Raw genomic sequence first — 21,902 nt, 5'->3', positions numbered from 1 at the left:
AGCGGAGGAGCGGGGTGACGTGAGAGAACTTGGGAAGGTTGAACACCAGACGGGCTGCGGCGTTCTGGATGAGTTGTAGGGGTTTAATGGCACAGGCAGGGAGCCCAGCCAACAGCGAGTTGCAGTAATCCAGACGGGAGATGACAAGTGCCTGGATTAGGACCTGCGCCGCTTCCTGTGTGAGGCAGGGTCGTACTCTGCGGATGTTGTAGAGCATGAACCTACAGGAACGGGCCACCGCCTTGATGTTAGTTGAGAACGACAGGGTGTTGTCCAGGATCACGCCAAGGTTCTTAGCGCTCTGGGAGGAGGACACAATGGAGTTGTCAACCGTGATGGCGAGATCATGGAACGGTCATCATCAGACCAGAGACATGTTTCTCATGGTCTGAGAGTCCTTTAGGTGCATTTTGGAAAACTCCTGGACATTCAGAGACTTGTCCTGAGGGCCAATGGTTTCTTCAGACCAGTGACATGTTTTTCATGGTCTGAGAGTCCTTCAGGTGCCTTTTGGCAAACTCCAAGCGGGCTGTAATGCAGCTTTTGCCCTGGCCACCCTACCATAAAGGCTTGATTGGTGGAGTGCTGCAGAGATTGTTGTCCTTCTTGAAGTTTATCCCATCTCCACAGAGGAACTCTGGAGCTCTGTCAGAGTGACCATTGAGTTCTTGGTCACCTCCCTGACCAAGGCCCTTCTCCCCCGATTGCTCGGTTTGATTGGGCGGCCAGCTCCAGGAATGGTCTTCCGTAGTTCCAAACTTCTTCCATTTAAGAATGATGGAGGACGAATGATGGACAATTCCTTTGACCTCATGGCTTGGTTTTTCCTCTGACATGCACTGTCCAATGTGGTACATTACATAGACCGGTGTCTGCCTTTCCACATCATGTCCAATCAATTGAATTTACCACAGGTGGCCTCCAAAGAAGTTGTAGAAATATCTCAAGGAAAGTCAATGGAAACAGGATGCACTTGAGCTCAATTTCGAGTCTAAGTAAATAAGATATTTCAGTTTTTTTTATTTTATACATTTGCAAACATTTCTAAACCTGTTTTCGTTTTGTCATTATGGGGTATTGTTTGTAGATTGAGGAACATCCATTTTAGAAAAAGGCTGTAACAAAATGTGGAAAAAGGTCTGAATACTTTCCATTTCATTTACCTACATAGCACTGTGGATCTAGCATTTTTGCCTACGCTTGTCTACTGTACCCTACGAGTATGGATTGTTAGTAGTGGTTGTAGTCTCCTGGGAGTAGCGGTCCACAGTCCCCAACTGGAAGACCTATAGAGAGGATGGATGGATGAGAGAGAATTCCAGGCTGTTGTCGCTGCTGGGATGGGGATGGAGAGGGGGAGGCAGGGGGCCATGGAGGAGGGGGTATGAATAATGATTGGACCAGGGTCGGATTCCAGTCGAGACTTTAGCCTGTTTTCCAGCACTAGTGGTATCATGTGGCTGCCATTAATGTCCAATTTTCAATGAAAAACATGTTTAGCCTCCGAAATATAATACAGACAGATAACGCGGGGCGACGACACCACTATCCAGGCTACACACCCCCGACGATATAATTACCCAAATGGGTTGTGGTTAGGGATCATATCCAGGGTGAGCGCGGGGGGTCACCCAGCGATAAGCTCCCCAACCTTGCTCCAACACACTGGTAATTACTTTATTGATAATTCACTGAGAAAATTGCTCTAGCCAATAGCGGCAGCCCGATTTAATGGATTGGCTAGGCGAATAGGAGGGGGGGAGAAAACAGCAAGGCCCTTTTTAATAGAAATGAGAATATGTTTAGGCCATAGGGGAACCATTTTCTCCTGAGATAATAACCCAAATAAAATGTAAAGTAGGCAGGGCCTTGGCATGGGGTAGGGCTTGATGCTGTTTATCTGTGTCTCTTGCATTAACACATTTACCCCTGGCCTTAAACGAGCTAATCATTCTCCAAGGGGAAGGGCTCGGTAATGAAATTGACATTTAACAGCATAGCCTCACTCTATTAACTACTGTAAATGTAATTTGGTACAGACCCCAGAAGTGTGTGTCCCCCCCTTCCCGTTCAGAAAAGCAACCACAGATTTGGTGTTTATTGCATCTGCTTGCCACAAGTTGCTTGGCTGCTAAAATGAGACTGCACTTGTGTTTCTCCATATGTAGCTATTGGACACGCACAAGCACACACACAGACCAACACAGAAAATGAACAGTGTCCAATTTCTCTTCTCACATACGTCATCGTACCACACGCCCAGTTTCACACACCAAAGTCTGTGGGTTGGCCTGAGGATCTTCCAGACGGAAGGCAGATTTCGAGTAATAAACCTATCCATATTCCCCCAGGACATTAATGCTGGGTGGTTTGCCAGTTCTCTGGTGATATAACCACCTTACACACAACTCTCCGATGTATTGTATTCATGTAGCTCTAATTCTGAGAAGGCTTTGCAAACCACAGGGGATTCTCTCCCTCTTGCACGTGTGCAGTATTGTTACGTAGAATATCGATATTATTTACTTGCCTGACGACTCATACTGAATTCTTCTGCTGCTGTATGTTTGCTACATACTTCAGTCTGAGACTGACTTCATTGAAGTAATTTGTGGTGATGTCAAAATGATGGGTGTTATGCAAAACAAAGTCATCGGTGATTGGATCATTTCTAACCAATCAGTGTCAAAGCCAATGACAACTTTTTCTAAATGCTGCTTTATCCATGTGTGTTCTGGCTCTAGCCAAACCAATTGGTTTCTGGGACCAATCAGAACAGTTGAAATGTGTTTGCATTCTAGAAATTGTTGACGAGTGTTTTGCCCGACGAGTGGATCGGAATCCAGACTCATTCCGGAGAAGAAGCTAACGTCTGTGGGCATAGCGTTTGCCCAGATAAAGGAGTTTGGGTAGCCAGGCAAATGATTTACCACCATTACTAGTGTTGACAGTGCAGCACATGAATACATCCTTCATAAAATAATAGTTTTATGAGATTAAAATATGATATTTATTTTATGAAGGATGTATTCATGTGCTGCTTATTAAGACCTGTGTCCTTGAAAATGGCCATGTCATTGTGCATGCTCAGTATTAGGAAGACATTTTTAATGTCATTTGTGTTGTATTAAGAGCTAGTTGTATTTTTTTTTTTTACAGTATTCCATGTATCATCTACTCATCATTGACACCCAGCTTTGTTCAACACTAGAACACATTGTAGAATTCTCCAGGGTCCATAGTGTATGTATAAAGCATCTCACAGTAGGTGTGCTGATCCAGGATCAGTTTAGCATTTTAGCATTAGATTATATTAAAGGGGGGCTGTTTTCAACAGTTGTCCAGACTTTTGTGACAGAACTATTATTAGTTTTATGTCAAAAGAGGGGAGGAAGCAATAATGATTCTCGGACAGCAGGTTTGACCACTTTTATAGACAAATCAATACAATGATAAATGATAGAATATAACAACCGTAGCTTCCTCCTTTTCTTTTTTTATATTGTCATAGTCAGACACACACATACACACACCCATCAGCCTCCAACTGACAGCGCATTGAAAATGACCTATCTGAATCAATAGAGGTGTGAATGCGTAAAAAAACAGACACACTGTAGTCTCTCCACTCCACGGAGGTGTGCGTGAGAGGCGGTGACAGGCAGCGATGGCTCTGAAGGCCGGCCCAGCCAGCCTAGCCTGTCTCTATAAGTAGCCCACTAAATCTCATACTAGTCCCTGTGTGTGTGTGTGTGTTCAGGGATCCATCCCACTGACTGTCAGGATCAATAAGGCTGCCATGGCCACCATCTAAAGCCCTCCCTAATTGCCCCCATCTCCAGCCAGTCGCCCATCTCCAAACGTCTGTTTCTAATCAATGCCGACTCGGGTTTCCCAATAGGCTGCTGCCCTAACCAGAAGCTGTAAATTAACTGCCGGCAACTAGTTCCTACCTCTCTCTTCTCGTTCTCTCTCTCTTCTCGTTCTCTATCTCTTCTCGTTTTCTCTCTCTCTTCTCGTTTTCTCTCTCTCTTCTCGTTCTCTCTTCTCGTTCTCTCTCCTTGTTATCTCTCCTTGATCTCTCTCTCTCTCTCTCTTCTTGTTCTCTCTCTCTCTCTCTCTCTCTCTCCTTGTTCTCTCTCTCTCCTTGTTCTCTCTCTCTCTCCTTGTTCTCTCTCTCGTGTTCTCTCTCTCATTCGCTCTGTCTCTCTCGTTCGCTCTGTCTCTCTCGTTCGCTCTGTCGCTCTCGTTCGCTCTGTCTCTCTCGTTCGCTCTGTCTCTCTCTTTCACACACACCACACCACAACACAACACACAACACAACACAACACAACACAACACAACACAACACAACACACACACAAGTTACAGAGGGCCTACAGTACATGAAGCCATGTCTAACAGTCTGACTCAAGGCTTTGGGAGTCATCACATACGGGAGATGGATTACCCTGCTTGGGGTGATTTTGGTTGCATGTCAGAATCAGGCTGGATAGTGTCTGCGCCAATGCTAACTACGGTAGCCTTGAAGTTAAGCCAGTAACTGAAAGGTTGCTGGTTCGAATATCAAAATCACAACATAATGTACTTTACAGTGAAACAATCAAATTAAGAAATTTAAAAAAAAAATTTAGCGCTATTTTTGCGATTCTGATCGTGTGTTATGTCGTCATCTCCAGGTCTCGTGAGCGGCGGCGGTCTCGCAGCAGGAGCAGCGGCCGGTCCAGCCGCAAGAAGAGCCGCAGCCACAGCCGAGACCACAGCAGGCGGAAGGGGCGCGACAAAGACAAGGAGAAGGACAGGGACAATGGCAGGGACCGAGACAAGGACAGAGCCAAGGACAAAGACAAGAGACCCGACAAACAAGGGTGAGTGAAAAGATCCTTTGTGAGTTTATGGCATACTCACTCTGACATTGCACCCCCCCAGGTATGTTATGCGAGTATCCAGCAGGGTCACCTCGGCTGGGCCTCATCCATCCATCACTCCTTAGCTCTTTCTCCTGGTATCTTCTCATTCGGAATATATTACATTCTCTGCGTTAATGTTGCATCCTTAAGTGTACCTGCGTCACCTGAACATTGTTGATCTCTTTATCTCTCTACTGTTGATCTGCCTAGGCCCAGGTGCAATATGTTAACACACACACACACACACACACACACACACACACACACACACACACACACACACACACACACACACACACACACACACACACACACACACACACACACACACACACACACACACACACACACACACACACACACACACACACACACACACACACATCCCAGGTGCAATATGTGCCAGCCGGCCATGGCCCTAACTCACTCAGGGGGCCTTACTTTCCACCAGAATAGCACCTTGATTCACCCATATCCCGCCCCCAAGCGCTGTGTCCTAATGTGATTGGAGGGCGGGGTAATGTGATTGCTGGGGAGTCGTTGTCTCATATTGAGTGTCGCGTGTCTCAGACTCGTCAGTTAGGCGTCGAGAGGACTGTGGAGGCGCAACCCTGTCCAAATATAACATATCCATATTCCCCATTTAGGCTATCTAGACCGTGACCACATATCAAGGCATGCGTTCGGGGGCCTCATTTATAATCGTTGTGCAAATTTCTAACCAAATATCTGTATCTGCCATTTCTGAAAATAACCAGAATAACCATAATCCATTTATAACACCGTTATACACTGCTCAAAAAAATAAAGGGAACACGTAAACAACACAATGTAACTCCAAGTCAATCACACTTCTGTGAAATCAAACTGTCCACTTAGGAAGCAACACTGATTAACAATACATTTCACATGCTGTTGTGCAAATGGGATAGACAACAGGTGGCAATTATAGGCAATTAGCAAGACACCCCCAATAAAGGAGTGGTTCTGCAGGTGGGGACCACAGACCACTTCTCAGTTCCTATGCTTACTGGCTGATGTTTTGGTCACTTCTGAATGCTGGCGGTGCTTTCACTCTAGTGGTAGCATGAGACTGAGTCAACAACCCACACAAGTGGCTCAGGTAGTGCAGCTCATCCAGGATGGCACATCAATGCGAGCTGTGGCAAGAAGGTTTGCTGTGTCTGTCAGTGTAGTGTCCAGAGCATGGAGGCGCTATCAGGAGGCAGGCCAGTATATCAGGAGACGTGGAGGAGGCCGTAGGAGGGCAACAACCCAGCAGCAGGACCGCTACCTCTGACTTTGTGCAAGGAGGACCAGGAGCACTGCCAGAGCCCTGCAAAATGACCTCCAGCAGGCCACAAATGTGCATGTGTCTGCTCAAAAGGTCAGAAACAGACTCCATGAGGGTGGTATGAGGGCCCGACGTCCACAGGTGGGGGTTGTGCTTACAGCCCAAAACCGTGCAGGATGTTTGGCATTTGCCAGAGAACACCAAGATTGGCAAATTCGCCACAGGCGCCCTGTGCTCTTCACAGATGAAAGCAGGTTCACACTGAGCACGTGACAGACGTGACAGAGTCTGGAGACGCCGTGGAGAACGTTCTGCTGCCTGCAACATCCTCCAGCGTGACCGGTTTGGCGGTGGGTCAGTCATGGGCTGGGGTAGCATTTCTTTGGGGGGGAACGCACAGCCCTCCATGTGCTCGCCAGAGGTAGCCTGACTGCCATTAGGTACCGAGATGAGATCCTCAGACCCCTTGTGAGACCATATGCTGGTGCGGTTGGCCCTGGGTTCCTCCTAATGCAAGACATTGCTAGACCTCATGTGGCTGAAGTGTGTCAGCATTTAGTCCAGGTCTGGGAGGAGATCCCTCAGGAGACCATCCGCCACCTCATCAGGAGCATGCCCAGGCGTTGTAGGGAGGTCATAAAGGCACGTGGAGGCCACACACACTACTGAGCCTCATTTTGACTTGTTTAATGACATTACATCAAAGTTGGATCAGCCTGTAGTGTGGTTTTCCACTTTAATTTTGAGTGTGACTCCAAATCCAGACCTCCATGGGTTGATAAATTTGATTTCCATTGATAATTTTTGTGTGATTTTGGTGTCAGCACATTCAACTATGTAAAGAAAAAAGTATTTAATAAAAATATTTCATTCATTCAGATCTGGGATGTGTTATTTTAGTGTTCCCTTTATTTTTTTGAGCAGTGTATAATTAAGTGATAATGCCGGAGTTTGGAGGATAAATTGGCACAGGTGGTGTTTGGCCCGGCAAACCATGCCAATATATCATCCAAACATCGGCTTCGAGGGCATTATATATAATAATATATATATGCCATTTAGCAGACGCTTTTATCCAAAGCGACTTACAGTCATGTGTGCATACATTCTACGTATGGGTGGTCCCGGGGATCGAACCCACTACCCTGGCGTTACAAGCGCCATGCTCTACCAACTGAGCTACAGAAGGACCATCACTTTTATACAACAGGTTACCAACATATTCAAATAGTGAGTGGCATATTTTCATTAAACGTTACTTTGATTAATTTATTCATACTATTTCATCCTTCCACAAGATATAGTCCATTTACGTGACATTTATGTGGACGCATCTAAAACAATGAGCTAATGAGGCATGATTTCGCCTGGCATAAAAAAATATGCTCTCGTCAGGACACTCTTGTACAGAAGAGCTAGCCAACAACACAGCTAACACAAAACTTCAAACTGAAGCTGGAAAGACTGCAAACAAGCTGCACTTTGTTCCGTTTGACCTTTTTTCAATTGACATTTCTCTGTAAATATCCATAAAAATTATGCCAGTTGATTCATGATTTCGACTGGCTGAGAAAAGCTGTTTGCCTGTCTCTCATCACGACCTCTACACATTTATTATGGGACAGCTGGAGATCGAATTTGAATATTGAAACAATGTTGCAGATGTCGGAGAGACGGACAGCAAGGTTTATATACAAATCTCCGCTGTTGAAAGTCCAATGTTTGTCTGAAGGAAATGTCTAGATGTTATTTTTCCAGTGGAGATAAAGTTTATAACTTGCCTGGCTGGGCTGATGAGACCGTGGATTGCACAATCAGATGGAACAGAGTAAATAGGCATTTTAACGTCATAGAGTTTGTGGAATAGACACTGGCTAGAATGCGGTTTTAACCAATACATGTTAAAAATGTTTGTTTTTTTGCTTTGTCATTATGGGGTATTGTGTGTAGATTGATGAGGGGGAAAAAACTATTTAATCTGTTTTAGAATAAGGCTGTACTGTAAGAAAATGTGGAAAAAGTCAAGGGGTCTAAATCTTTTCTGATTTCACTGTACATAAAGTACCAGTCAAAAGTTTGGACACAACTTATTTTGACTGTTTTCTGCATTATAGAATAATAGTGAAGACATCAAAACTATGAAATAACACACATGGAATCATCTAGTAACCCAGAAAGTATTAAACAAATCAAAATACATTTAATATTTGAGATTCTTCAAAGTAGCCACCTTGATGACAGCTTTGCAAACTCTTGGCATTCTCTCAACCAGCTTCACCTGGAATGCTTTCCAGCAGTCTTGAATGAGTTCCCACATATCCCAAGCACTTGTTGGCTGATTTTCCTTCAATGTAGAAAATAGTAAAAATAAAGAAAAGCCCGTGAATGACTAGGTGTGTCCACACTTTTGACTGGTACTGTATGTGGATACCAAAATATTTATTTCAACAGTTTTCTGGAAGAAATGGTGTGGTGCATTATTTTAATATTTTTTACCACGACTGTACATCTGTTATAAATGGTGGAGAAAGCACCTTGATCCACTGCCACACAGATTCATGCTGAGTCCAGATCTATATTGCATTTAACCTTTTTGGAGGAATCTGAAAACGGCAGCTGGGAGAAGGCACCCTTAAACTGGAGCAGTTTGCACAAGACGATTGGGCCAAACTTCCTGCACGGAGGTGCAGGAAACTCATCGATGGCTATAGGGAAGCGTTTGATTGCAGTTATTTTGTCCAAAGGCTGTGCTACCAAATGTTAAGTGTAGAGTGTCAATGGCATATAAATGGATATATTAATTTCTGAATCAAAAACAAAGGTTCTGTAATATTAACAGTGAAATAAAGAATTGTGGAGACTAAATACTTGACTATTTATTCTTAATGTTAGGGAATATTGTGAGTTAATTGAGATGTGCAACAGTACCAATATTTTTGGCCACTACTCTACGTATTCTATTCAGAACGCAGATATTAAGTGTGAAATTTACGTAGCCGTTATAAATGGTGCCAATGGGGTGTATAGGTCTCAAGTAGAGGTCGACCTATTATGATTTTTCAACGCCGATACTGATTATTGGACGACCAAAAAAGGTTGATAATGATTAATCGGACCATTTATTTATTTATTTATTTGTAATAATGACAATTACAACAATACTGAATTAACACTTATTTTAACTTAATATAATACATCAATAAAATTACGTTTAGCCTCAAATAAATAATGAAATATGTTCAATTTGGTTTAAATAATGCAAAAACAAAGTGTTGGAGAAGTAAAAGTGCAATATGTGCCATTTAAAAAAAGCTAACGTTTGAGTTCCTTGCCCAGAACATGAGAAAATATGAAAGTTGGTGGTTCCTTTTAACATGAGACTTCAATATTCCAAGGTAAGAGGTTTTAGGTTGTAGTTAATATAGTATTTATAGGACTATTTCTCTCTATACCATTTGTATTTCATATACCTTTGACTATTGGATGTTATTATTGCCAGTATAACAGTATAGCTTCCCTCCCTGGTCTCGAACCAGAAACACATCGACAACAGCCACACTCAAAGCAGCGTTACCCATCGCTCCACAAAGTCCGTGTCCCTTGCAGAGCAAGGGGAATAACTACTCCAAGTCTCAGAGCGAGTGACGTTTGAAACGCTATTAGCGTGCACCCCACCATTAGGCTGATAGGCTTGAAGTCATAAACAGCACTGTGCTGCTGGCAAAACGCACAAAAGTGCTGTTTGAATGAATGCTTACGAGCCTGCTGCTGCCTACCACCGCTCAGTCAGACTGCTCTAACAAATGTCAAATCATAGACTTAATTATAACATAATAACACACAGAAATACGAGCCTTTGGTCATTAATATGGTCGAATCCGGAAATTATCATTTCGAAAACAAAACGTTTATTATTTCAGTGAAATACGGAACTGTTCGGTATTTTATCTAACGGGTGGCATCTAAATATTCTTGTTACATTGCACAACCTTCAATGTTATGTCATAATTACAGTAAAAGTTAAATTCTGGCAAATTAGTTCGCAATGAGCCAGGCTGCCCAAACTGTTGCATATACCCTGACTCTGCGTGCAATGAACGCAAGAGAAGTGACACAATTTCACCTGGTTAATATTGCCTGCTAACCTGGATTTCTTTTAGCTAAATATGCAGGTTTAAAAATATATACTTCTGTGTATTGATTTTAAGAAATGCATTTGTTTATGGTTAGGTACAGTCATGCAACGATTGTGCTTTTTTTCGCAAATGCGCTTTGTTAAATCATCCCCCAGCTTTGCTTCGTTTATATGCAACGCAGGACACACTAGATAAATTAGTAATATCATCAACCATGTGTAGTTAACTAGTGATTATGATTGATTGATTGTTTTTTATAAGTTAAGTTTAATGCTAGCTAGCAACTTACCTTGGCTTCTACTGCATTCGCGTAACAGGCAGGCTCCTCGTGGAGTGCAATGAGAGGCAGGTGGTTAGATCGTTGGACTAGTTAACTGTAAGTTTGCAAGATTGGAAAGGTGAAAGGTGAAGGTGAAAATCTGTCGTTCTGCAGCTGAACAAGGCAGTTATCCCACCGTTCCGAGGCCATCATTGAAAATAAGAATGTGTTCTTAACTGACTTGCCTAGTTAAATAAAGGTATAAAAATTAATTTTTAAAATGGCATAATCGGCGCCCAAAAATACAGATTTCCGATTGTTATGAAAACTTGAAATCGGCCCTAATTAATCGGCCATTTCGATTAATCGGTCGACCTCAAGTCTCAAGCGTAGGAGTGCTACAATGATATTCATTGTGATCTAAAAGATAAAACGGATCCTAAATCAGATATTGGCACCAGATGTTGACTTTGGGCTAAATGGCTTGACATTAGGTGCATTGGTGCTGTTTGAAGGGCTGGGAATTGCCAGGGGCATCATGATACGATATTGTCATGATACTTAGGTGCCGATACTTAGGTGCCGATACAATATGTGTTGCGATTCTCATGAATCGCTTCTATACTGTGATTTTATAGAATTTTGATGTTCCAAACATATTGCTCACTTTGTCTGCTGGAGAGAAATGGAGTATGAGACAATGAGTTTTGATCAGTCAGGGAAATAAAAGTGCTGAAAACATGTTGGCTTACTATTTAAATAATGATGGAAAACAAGCATCGGGCCCAGACGGCATCCCTAGCCGCGTCCTCGGAGCATGCGCAGACCAGCTGGCTGGTGTGTTTACGGACATATTCAATCAATCCCTCTCCCAGTCTGCTGTCCCCACATGCTTCAAGATGGCCACCATTGTTCCTGTTCCCAAGAATGCCTAGGTAACTGAACTAAATGACTATTGCACAGTAGCACTCACTTCTGTCATCATGAAGTGCTTTGAGAGACTAGTCAAGGATCATAGCTAGCTAGATGTATCTCCCCAGAGACCACCAAAGAAAAAGCCTGATTTTGATTTTTTTCTTCAATAATAACCCTTTCCTTTCTTTATTAATTTAATTGAATTTTTACCCCGTTTTCTACCCAATTTCGTGGTATCCAATTGTTTAGTAGCTACTATCTTGTCTCATCGCTACAATTCCAGTACGGGCTCGGGAGAGACGAAGGTTGAAAGTCATGCGTCCTCCGATACCCAACCAAGCCGCACTGCTTCTTAACACATCGCGCATCCAACCCGGAAGCCAGCCGCACCAATGTGTCAGAGGAAACACCGTGCACCTGGCAACCTTGGTTAGCGCGCACTGTGCCCGGCCCGCCACAGGAGTCGCTGGTGCGCGATGAGACAAAATTGCCCTGAATTTATCAGGTGCTATTGACAAAGTTCAGTGGGAAAAAGTTATGATGGACTGCTTTCAGGAGGACGGTTGTACCATGCTGATTCTCTCTGAATTGTAAAATGAATCAGACAATGAGGTAAAAACATTTTCATTGATGAAGACATTGTAGAGTCTTCTGATGACATTGATGGGGAAGAAACGGCGATCAACAGTGTTGTCACGGAAGAAGTTGACCGAGTTAAGAAATCAGTGGAATGTCTGGTAGGAGCAGAGGAGATGATGAGATGAATACAATTCTGGTGTTTGATTGCAATTGCAGAGGGAGTCGAAAAGAGAACGCGGAAGGCTGTTGTTTAAAACACCTGTCTCCGGATGACATCTTCAAACTAAGGGCAACCATGTCATCCGTGACAGAGCGGGAGAAAGATCTGATTCTTATGGCATTTCACACGGTCAGTGTGAACCAGAGTGGCTTGACACAACTGGCCAAGCAAGCTGTACAAACAAAACGGAAACGACATAGGACATCTTATTTAATGAAAGGGGTTTCAGTCCGACGTGAAGCGTTCATCCATGTATATGGGTCTAGAGTCTAGCTACAGTTTCAGATAATATACGTTTCTAATTTTGTCAGAAAGTTGTTTTTTTATTGCAAGTTAAAGCTTACTGTTAGCTAGCTAGCTGACGTTAGGTGGCTGGATCGCTAGTGTTAGCATTAAGTGTATGATCTGTGTAGGAATATTATCTCAGAAGGCCATTTGCATTGCTAGTTATAGCCTAATGTTAGCTAGCTAAATAGCTAACATTGAACCTATTTGGTTTACTTTAGCTAGCTATGACTATCGGTTTGTATTGCTAGTATTCTATGAATTGGGATAATGGTTCATTGTTTAGCTAGCTAGTTATTGATATTGATATTGTTCTTGTACGTACTGTATATTAATTGGTTCTTTTTCTACTGGCATTGACAGTAGAGAAAGTATTTTTTTTTTCTTTATTGACACTCTATTTTTGATATTGCTACTATGCAAGTAACCATTTCGCTGAACTGTTTACACATTCTGTAGAGACCCATCTACTTAGTAAGATGTGGCTGGGGGTTATTTCAATTTCTTTCACATGACCCGTCAATTTAGACAAGTGTGTCTGGGTACGCGTTGTCTAATATTTATGAAATATTTTTTATCTGGACACTGTTTACCTGGAATGTTTCCTAATTGTAGGCAACTACTTTTACCGCTTTTAGTCTTAATCTTTACGACACTACTCACTGTTTAGCACATGACCTCACATGTGAGTCCTTAAAGAGATGGGTGGGGCTAAGGCTTAAGAGGGTGTGAACAATGCTGAATGGGTGTAGACAAAAGAGCTTTCCAGTAGGTGTACCAAAACATTCAAACTAGGCCTAGCTATGAGTAAGAGAGATGTGGCCCTTAAACATTTGCTCTCCATTCATCAGTTCAACATCTATCAGCTCATTAGTGCTGGTAATACACACAGAGCCAGCAGTGTGTGTGTGTTTGGCCTATGTTTCAGTACAGAGTCCTGCCCCCCAGCCATGGATGGTGTTGTTGTGATTGTGTCTGTGAGTGGATCGGTCTGGAGAACCTTTGGCAGTCTGTGTGTGTGTTAGTTGGGCTGTTTTGCAGGACTCTAGGCTGTGTCTGGGTAGGCCAGGGAGAGAGGAAAACTTCAAACGTGGCGCTGAGGGTTTGATTGAATGAAATCAATGCGTAACTGTAAGTGTGGCGGGGTTGAGGGGGGGGGGGGGGCACTAAAGCACTGGGGCCGGCAGCGATCTGGATGCAGTGGGGGGAGGTGGGAGAAAGGGGGAGGTGTGGGGGGGTACATCCCGTTCCTCCAGGTGGGCGTGGTGGCTCTCCATTGAGGCTCCCGAGAGGGGGAGGGGCGAGGAGGTTTGGAAGTGAACTCCGCCTGCAGATGGGCATAGCGGTAGACTGGTCAGGAACACACACATCAAGGGGGGGGTATCCCTCCAGACTCATACACAGAGGAGCGAGCGTTATTCTGTTGACGATGCTGCCCTGTGGCAATACTGCTGCTGCTGTAACTGTAATTTAGCTGCTTTTCCCCCCCACAAATAATGAGGCAAGACTCTCCTCAAAACACACCCGTAGCTTCACAAACCCACCTCCGCTCACATTAAAACTCAAAACTGCTAAACAGACAGAAAATAAAAAGAGCTTTGTAGTTCCAACCTAACAGCCCAGTTCTCTGTCTGTTTGTGTGGAGAGCCATGCCCCGACCCATGCCTGAACACGTTAGCCATGCAACACAACGCAAACGGCTAACTAACTAGCAGGCTGACTGGTTTACACAGGATAAGTGAACAAGAGAGAGAGTGCCTGTAAATGTTTGATGCCACAGGATAAATGTTTCTAAATGTGTGCATGTATTTACTCAATACCAACAATTACAAATAGTATCAAATTTAGTTTTCTACAACTTTTAGTGAAATTCTTCCTGCTTTAGGAGTTGATCCTAAGGTGCCTTTTGGCAAACTCCAAGTGTGTTCAACTAACATCAAGGCGGTGGCCCGTTCCTGTAGGTTCATGCTCTACAACATCCGCAGAGTACGACCCTGCCTCACACAGGAAGCGGCGCAGGTCCTAATCCAGGCACTTGTCATCTCCCGTCTGGATTACTGCAACTCGCTGTTGGCTGGGCTCCCTGCCTGTGCCATTAAACCCCTACAACTCATCCAGAACGCTGCAGCCCGTCTGGTGTTCAACCTTCCCAAGTTCTCTCACGTCACCCCGCTCCTCCGCTCTCTCCACTGGCTTCCAGTTGAAGCTCGCATCCGCTACAAGACCATGGTGCTTGCCTACGGAGCTGTGAGGGGAACGGCACCTCAGTACCTCCAGGCTCTGATCAGGCCCTACACCCAAACAAGGGCACTGCGTTCATCCACCTCTGGCCTGCTCGCCTCCCTACCACTGAGGAAGTACAGTTCCCGCTCAGCCCAGTCAAAACTGTTCGCTGCTCTGGCCCCCAATGGTGGAACAAACTCCCCACGACGCCAGGACAGCGGAGTCAATCACCACCTTCCGGAGACACCTGAAACCCCACCTCTTTAAGGAATACCTAGGATAGGATAAAGTAATCCTTCTCACCCCCTTAAAAGATTTAGATGCACTATTGTAAAGTGGCTGTTCCACTGGATGTCATAAGGTGAATGCACCAATTTGTAAGTCGCTCTGGATAAGAGCGTCTGCTAAATGACTTAAATGTAATGTAATGTAATGTGCTTTCAATGTGGCTTTTACTGAGGAATGGCTTCCGTTACTTGATAATGGTGGGGCTGGAAACACAGGCTTGCCAGGCATTGTAGCAAACAAGTGTCATGAAATATATGCACCAGAAACCGACTTGTCAGAAAATGATCAGCAAGCTAGGCTAGCTATATGCAGCAGAATAGCTAGCGCGCTGCTAAATATCGTCTTGGCTGATCAGACACTGTCCTTTGATTGTCTCGTCGCAAGACTTTGGCTAAAGGGTTCTAAAACTCATTCTAAAACTAGACTGTTCAGATCAAACAACCCGTTACGCGATGTCTCATCTTAACTGGGCTTTATGATCATGACTATTCCGTGCCAGTAGACTAGTGTGGAGTGCAGTAGCTAGCTAGCCAATATCAGTATGGCTTTCAGACATAAGAAATATAACACAAGGTCAAGTAATGGTATACACATAAGTTAGCTAGTTACGACTAACTAGTGAAGCAACATTTTATATTAAAATGAAACAAACCACTGTCGCAGTCATCTTATTTTTATTCAATTTTTAAAATTTAACTAAACAAGTCAGTTAAGAACAAATTCTTATTTACAATGACAGTCTAGGAACAATGGGTTAACTGCCTTGTTCGGGCAGAATGACAGATTTTTACCTTGTCAATCCAAAATACAATAGTCACATACATAATTTACAACTAAATAGCAAAAACAGCATTTCACTTTATTTAGCAAGATATATTACATTTACATTTACATTTACATTTAAGTCATTTAGCAGACGCTCTTATCCAGAGCGACTTACAAATTGGTGCATTCACCTTATGACATCCAGTGGAACATCCACTTTACAATAGTGCATCTAAATCTTTTAAGGGGGGTGAGAAGGATTACTTATCCTATCCTAGGTATTCCTTAAAGAGGTGGGGTTTCAGGTGTCTCCGGAAGGTGGTGATTGACTCCGCTGTCCTGGCGTCGTGAGGGAGTGTGTTCCACCATTGGGGAGCCAGAGCAGCGAACAGTTTTGACTGGGCTGAGCGGGAACTGTACTTCCTCAGTGGTAGGGAGGCGAGCAGGCCAGAGGTGGATGAACGCAGTGCCCTTGTTTGGGTGTAGGGCCTGATCAGAGCCTGGAGGTACTGAGGTGCCGTTCCCCTCACAGCTCCGTAGGCAAGCACCATGGTTGAACACCAGACGGGCTGCGGCGTTCTGGATGAGTTGTAGGGGTTTAATGGCACAGGCAGGGAGCCCAGCCAACAGCAAGTTGCAGTAATCCAGACGGGAGATGACAAGTGCCTGGATTAGGACCTGCGCCGCTTCCTGTGTGAGGCAGGGTCGTACTCTGCGGATGTTGTAGAGCATGAACCTACAGGAACGGGCCACCGCCTTGATGTTAGTTGAGAACGACAGGGTGTTGTCCAGGATCACGCCAAGGTTCTTAGCGCTCTGGGAAGAGGACACAATGGAGTTGTCAACCGTGATGGCGAGATCATGGAACGGGCAGTCCTTCCCGGGAGGAAGAGCAGCTCTGTCTTGCCGAGGTTCAGCTTGAGGTGGTGATCCGTCATCCACGCTGATATGTCTGCCAGACATGCAGAGATGCGATTCACCACCTGGTCATCAGAAGGAGGAAAGGAGAAGATTAATTGTGTGTCGTCTGCATAGCAATGATAGGAGAGACCATGTGAGGTTATGACAGAGCCAAGTGACTTGGTGTATAGCGAGAATAGGAGAGGGCCTAGAACAGAGCCCTGGGGGACACCAGTGGTGAGAGCGCGTGGTGAGGAGACAGATTCTCGCCACGCCACCTGGTAGGAGCGACCTGTCAGGTAGGACGCAATCCAAGCGTGGGCCGTGCCGGAGATGCCCAACTCGGAGAGGGTGGAGAGGAGGATCTGATGGTTCACAGTATCGAAGGCAGCCGATAGGTCTAGAAGGATGAGAGCAGAGGAGAGAGAGTTAGCTTTAGCGGTGCGGAGCGCCTCCGTGATACAGAGAAGAGCAGTCTCAGTTGAATGACTAGTCTTGAAACCTGACTGATTTGGATCAAGAAGGTCATTCTGAGAGAGATAGCGGGAGAGCTGGCCAAGGACGGCACGTTCAAGAGTTTTGGAGAGAAAAGAAAGAAGTGTAGTGTAGGTTTCTTCAGAAGGGGTGCAACTCTCGCTCTCTTGAAGACGGAAGGGACGTAGCCAGCGGTCAGGGATGAGTTGATGAGCGAGGTGAGGTAAGGGAGAAGGTCTCCGGAAATGGTCTGGAGAAGAGAGGAGGGGATAGGGTCGAGCGGGCAGGTTGTTGGGCGGCCGGCCGTCACAAGACGCGAGATTTCATCTGGAGAGAGAGGGGAGAAAGAGGTCAGAGCACCGGGTAGGGCAGTGTGAGCAGAACCAGCGGTGTCGTTTGACTTAGCAAACGAGGATCGGATGTCGTCGACCTTCTTTTCAAAATGGTTGACGAAGTCATCTGCAGAGAGGGAGGAGGGGGGAGGGGGAGGAGGATTGAGGAGGGAGGAGAAGGTGGATTATATTACCAAGTTGCTATGTCTATTCAGCAGAAAAAAATGCTAACTCTGGCTCGGTTTCAATCTCTTCAACTCCCCACGCAAGTTTTCTCCACTGCGTGAACTCAAATTCTCGGTTTACTCTCATCTTGACACGGGCTGTAGCGCTTTCCCTTTTCACCTGTCTGCTCTCCAAAGTTCTCTGTTTCTTTGCCTTAGATGGAGGAGTAGCTGGTCAGATCGTTTGCCCCTTGCGTCTGCCACTAGCCAAGCTGGTTAGCTTTCATACGGCTGGCTACTCGTTAGAATATCCCTGAGCTGTGGCACTGCCTCCTCACTGACGGAGACACTTCATGCAGCACAAAATTAGGCGTGAAAATCCAACCCGACAGGTTAAATTAAAACCAATGAATACAGCGGCTCTCAGGCAGGCTAGAGGCGCAATATTGCTACTTTTCCGTCACATTGGATGACCACTAGCAATTTATTGAAGCTTTTGAACATTTTTTGTTGTTGCAAAAGTTAGCCCTGTTTTGAGAAAAGTGTTAAAGCAATTGAGAAAAACCTGAGAATATACTTTACAATATACCATAATACATTCCTGATACATGCATGTAATGCATGACATGGGCCTAGATAAACGTAAAGTTGAAAAAAGTAACTTAAGTTAAGATCAGGTTTAAAAACAGAGGTTTAGCCACAAAGCTGAAAAAATTATAAATGGAAAACTTTGTCTGTTCGTCTGTTTGTCTGTATTTTTCAGTCAACCGGGCTGCTAAGGCTTCTTATTGTATTACTAGATAAAGTTATTATTAGGTCTATCTCTCTCCCGCCCTCTGTCTGTTAGGAGAGGGAGAGTGATTGGTGATGAAGGCCAGAGCGATTAGGTTGATGTCATTTCCCCCGAAGACGTTGACATGTTTATCTGTCCTGTCTCCCCTCTGTCCCCTGGAGGGAAACCTGTCTTAACCAGGCTCTCCTCTTAACCTGGGGAGCCAAAATCTGGAGGGGAAACTCACAGATCTAGAGAGTGAGGGAGAGAGAAAGGAAAGAATGGAGAGGAGAGGGAGAGGGCCCCGAAAAGGACAGGGCTGGAGAAAGAGAAAAATAAGGCTTGAGTCAGTCTTATGTCGCTGATATAGACTAATTGCGGGAGATATACAGTATTAGCTGCTGGGGCCTGAAGTGGCTGTGGCAGGCCTAACACAAGCTCTCTTTGTGTGCTGGAGAGGCCTGGCCACCACTAATCACAGGAGAGACACCCTGAGTTTGCGATGGAGAACTGTGACAATCCACTTAGCATGCTCTGTAATCTCTTTAGCCATTAGTACTAGTTAAAGGAGGGCACACACACTCATGCGGGGGTTTCAGGTTTTTAGGGGCACACATGATACAGTGCCTTCAGAAAGTATTCACTCTCCTTTACTTTTTCCCACATTTTGTTGTTACAAAAGGGGATTAAATGGATTTAATTGTCCCTTTTTGTCAATGATCTAGACAAAACACTCTGTCAAAGTGGAAGACAAATGATACATTTTAAAAGAAATTATGAAAAATAAATAGATTTTCAAGTCGTAATATTCAATGTCATCTTGGTAAGCAACTTCAGTGTATATTTGGCCCTGTGTTTTAGGTTATGGTCCTGCTGAAAGGTGAATTTGTCTTCCAGTATCTGTTGGAAAGCAAACTGAACCAGGTTTTTCTCTAAGATTTTGTCTGTGTTTAGCTCTATTCCGCTTATTTTATCCTAAAAAACAACTCCCTAGTCCTTGCTGATGACAAGCATACCCATAACATGATGCAGCCACTACCATACTTGAAAATATGAAGAGTGGTACTCAGTGATGTGTTGTGTTGGACTTGCCCCAAACATAGTCATATGTTCAGGACATAAAGTATATTCAGGATATAAAGTATATTTCTTTGCCACATTTTTTGCAGTTTTACTTTAGTGCCTTATTGCAAACAGGGTGCATGTTTTGGAATATTTCAATGTTGTACAGGCTTCCTTTTCGCTCTGTCATTTAAGTTAGTATTGTGGAGTAACTGCAATGTTATCCTCAGTTTTCTCCTATCATAGCCATTAAACTCTGTAACTGTTTAATCATAATTGGCCCCATGGTGAAATCCCTGAATGGTTTTCTTCCTCTCCGGCAACTGAGTTAGGAAGGACGCCTGTATCTTTGTGGTGACTGGGTGTATTGATACACCATCCAAAGTGTCATTAATAACTTCACCATGCTCAAAGGGATACTTAATGTCTGTTTTATTTGCATTGGAAACCTCCTTGGTCTTTGTGGTTTAATTTGTTTGAAATTCACTGCTCAACTGAGGGATCTTAAAGATAATTGTTTGTACAGAGATGAGGTCATTCAAAAATCATGTTAAACACTTATTGTGCACAGTGACTTGTTAAGCACATTTTTACTCCTGAACTTATTTAGGATTGCCATTACGAAGTGGTTGAATACTTTTTGACTCAAGACATTTCAGCTTTTCATTTTAAAATAATTTGTAAAAATGTCTAAAAACATATTTCCACTTAATATTATGGGTATTGTGTGTATGCCGGTGACACAACATCTAAATGTAACCTATTTAAATTCAGGCTGTAACACAACAAAATGTGGAAAAAGTCAAGGGGTGTGAATACTTTCTGAAGGCACTGTATGCTACTCTGTGAACTGGGCAGTTTTTCACTGCTCTAACATGTGTACCATTGTGTATTAACTATCCGTGTGTGTGTGAGCGGGCTGCATAGGCACTGAGCGGAGCCAGGCCTGGAGTGTGATGATAGAGCCCAGACCCGGCCAAATAAAATCTATCCACAATCCAATTAGGTTTGGGAGCTCCAGCAGCCCTTCTCTCCTCTCCTTTTTCCTCCCTCCCTCGCTCCTCTCCCCTCTTCTCTCCTCGCTCCACATAATCAATATCTACCTCCTAGCTCCACTTTATGGCTGTTTCATGGGGCTGGCTGGAGTGATGGGGAGAAGTGGAGGATATTAATTTGGCTTGCTGGGCCCGGTTGGTTTTATGGATCAGGGAGGAAAAATGAGGCGAGGATTATAAGCAGCAGGTTATTAGTGGCAAACATGACAGGCCAACCTCGGATTTAGGAGGGTTATGAAAATGTGCTTGTCAACAAAATGTTTTTTTTTTATGCTGTCTCTGTATTTCTCTCTCTCTCTCTGTCTGTCGGGTTAGATGGTGAGCAGTGCGATCGAGTCGGGATGCAGGTTTGGATTGTTATGTAGAGCGATGTGATAGAAGAGATGGACCCTAAAGATATAATTTTCTCCAGACAGACTGGGTTTGGGAGGTATAGAGCGAAGAGTTTATTGGGGAGTGGTTTGATAGTAGGGAGAGAGGGAGAGAGTCTTTCAGTGGAATCGACCTCTGGGCTGGTAGTAAGTCGAAGTAGAGTATGTTTGGTTCAGGGATTTGAAAACATTGTGGACTAGGCCCTGCGTCTACTATTTAGCTTATCTACTCATTTTAAGTCTGAGTTCAGAATCATTGAATGAAACAAGTCAAGGTGCATTCTTTTTTTTGCTCGACTCAAAGCACAGCACATCAAGCTGCACACGCCTGGGTCAAAATCCATGAGAGAAAGGCAGACACCAAATCACTTCAATTTACCTGGTGATGATGACTAGGACGCGTGGCATTTGTTATATTTTACTGCATTAAAATGAAATATTTCCCCTGGGGATTTTGACCCAGGCAGGTGTGGTAAGCTGTGCTGTGATACACAAAAAATAAAATAAAAGATTGCACCTGTACATTTTTTTAAAAATCCTAAGAGTAAGCTGTCAGTGAAGTGCATGCGTCCGTGTGTCAGTGGTGGTCAGCAAATATGAGGACTGGATTTTTGCCAACCTCCTGACCCTATTGGGTAGCCTGGGTAAACATGGCCCTGCGTCCTACACACACATGCACGCCCCTTCAGTTTGCATTTACTCCTCCCGGTAAACATACCATGCATCACCCTCCACCACACAATCTCTGGCCGTTATCAACCCTCAACTAGGCATTCAGAATAGGGATTCTAGGGCCCCCCTTCCAATGCTTGGGCTGGGCGATTTATATTGAATTCATTCGATATTTCAAATGCCTGTATTGCAATAATTTTTAGCCAACAAAGTTGAGAGGTCACAT

The 21,902-nt window shown here is 44.2% G+C and overlaps 1 protein-coding gene across 2 annotated transcripts in view; it reads left to right on the top strand.

Moving 5' to 3' along the window:
* The window catches only part of rsrc1 (arginine/serine-rich coiled-coil 1), a 184,925-nt gene that overhangs the window by 20,941 nt on the left and 142,082 nt on the right, over positions 1-21,902 (top strand). For both annotated transcript variants that reach the window (XM_052526198.1, XM_052526197.1), the window contains exon 4: positions 4,680-4,868. In XM_052526198.1, coding sequence (XP_052382158.1) covers positions 4,680-4,868 — 189 coding nt within the window. The remainder of the gene's footprint in view (positions 1-4,679; positions 4,869-21,902) is intronic.

This window comes from Oncorhynchus keta, chromosome 1 (genome assembly GCF_023373465.1).
Source record: "Oncorhynchus keta strain PuntledgeMale-10-30-2019 chromosome 1, Oket_V2, whole genome shotgun sequence".
NCBI lineage: Eukaryota > Metazoa > Chordata > Actinopteri > Salmoniformes > Salmonidae > Oncorhynchus > Oncorhynchus keta.
Note: the sequence above shows the minus strand (reverse complement) of the source record. Positions and strands in the feature narration are given on the sequence as shown.